The 1120-nt window shown below is 42.4% G+C and overlaps 1 gene segment (V, D, J or C); it reads right to left on the bottom strand.

Annotated features, from left to right (window-relative positions):
* On the bottom strand, nucleotides 1–499 carry LOC138804363 (immunoglobulin kappa variable 1-39-like). The segment is given in 2 exon segments: nucleotides 1–323; nucleotides 445–499. Coding segments are annotated over 2 exon segments (378 nt in total).
* Nucleotides 500–1120: the final 621 nt, after the last annotated feature.

The following is a 1120-nucleotide window of genomic DNA, read 5'->3' as shown; positions in this document are numbered from 1 at the left end:
TTATGTTATGGCTTGTATCACTGTGGGTGGTTTATTATAATACTGTTGACAATAAAAAGTGTCAATGTCTTCAGGCTGCAGGCTACTGATGGTGAGAGTGTACTCTGTCCCAGATCCACTGCCACTAAATCTGGAGGGGATCCCGGATTGTAAATACTTTGCACCGTAGATCAGGAGCTTTGGAGCTCCCCCTGGTTTCTGTTGGTACCAGTTTGACACATTGCTAATGCCCTGACTGGCCAGGCAAGTGATGGTGACTCTGTCTCCAGGAGATGCAGACAAAGTGGATGGAGACTGGGTCATCTGGATGTCACATCTGGTACCTGCCATTAGAAAGGTAATAAGTATACATAGAATCAAGCATGTTATAAGAAAGCTTCATAAATAGCCAAGCATCATTGGCAACAGCAGTCTGAGGAGATCCTCAGTATATTCTTTCCTTACCTGTAATCCAGAGCAGCAGGAGCCCCAGGAACTGAGCAGGGACCTTCATGTCCATGCTGTGTGCTGACTAGGACTGACTCCTGTCCAGGATGTGAGCAACTTTCAAGAACTGCTCAGGGCAGTGGGCTGTGCTCTGGGCACATGCAAATCATTAGGGGTTGGAAGGGTCCAGCACAGCTGCACCAACATGCCAGATGTCAGTATCTCAGCCCAGACATGATCTCCCAGATACAAAAAACTATACCAGGGTAGCACTGTTGTGCCTGAAGAGAATGTGTTTCTCTCTGAGGTTCAGCGGACAGAATGCCTCTCTGGTTAAATACAATGAACTTTAATACCTGGGTCATGACACGCTTTTCATCATAGCATTTTATCTAAGTCAATTTTTCAAGCAAAAATGGCTCCAAAATTTAGAATTAATGATTTAGATCAGATTTTCTAAGTCTTTGGTTTCCTTGAACCTGTTTGTTAATCATAGACACACTGATTCAATTACTCAGCCTACATGGGTATGTAGGTTGATAGAGAGATTGATAGTTAAATAGATGATAGACAAGTATCAATTAAGACTTAATGAAAGACAATGAAAAGTATGAAATTAAAGTATGTGTAGTATTGTGCTATGGTGTACAATGTACAGGCTAGCCATTGGGTTTTTCTATCAATTCCTCTGTTT

The sequence above is a fragment of the Dipodomys merriami genome, unplaced genomic scaffold (genome assembly GCF_024711535.1).
Source record: "Dipodomys merriami isolate MVZ:Mamm:240054 unplaced genomic scaffold, mDipMer1.0.p SCAF_36, whole genome shotgun sequence".
Classification (NCBI taxonomy): Eukaryota; Metazoa; Chordata; class Mammalia; order Rodentia; family Heteromyidae; genus Dipodomys; species Dipodomys merriami.
Note: the sequence above shows the minus strand (reverse complement) of the source record. Positions and strands in the feature narration are given on the sequence as shown.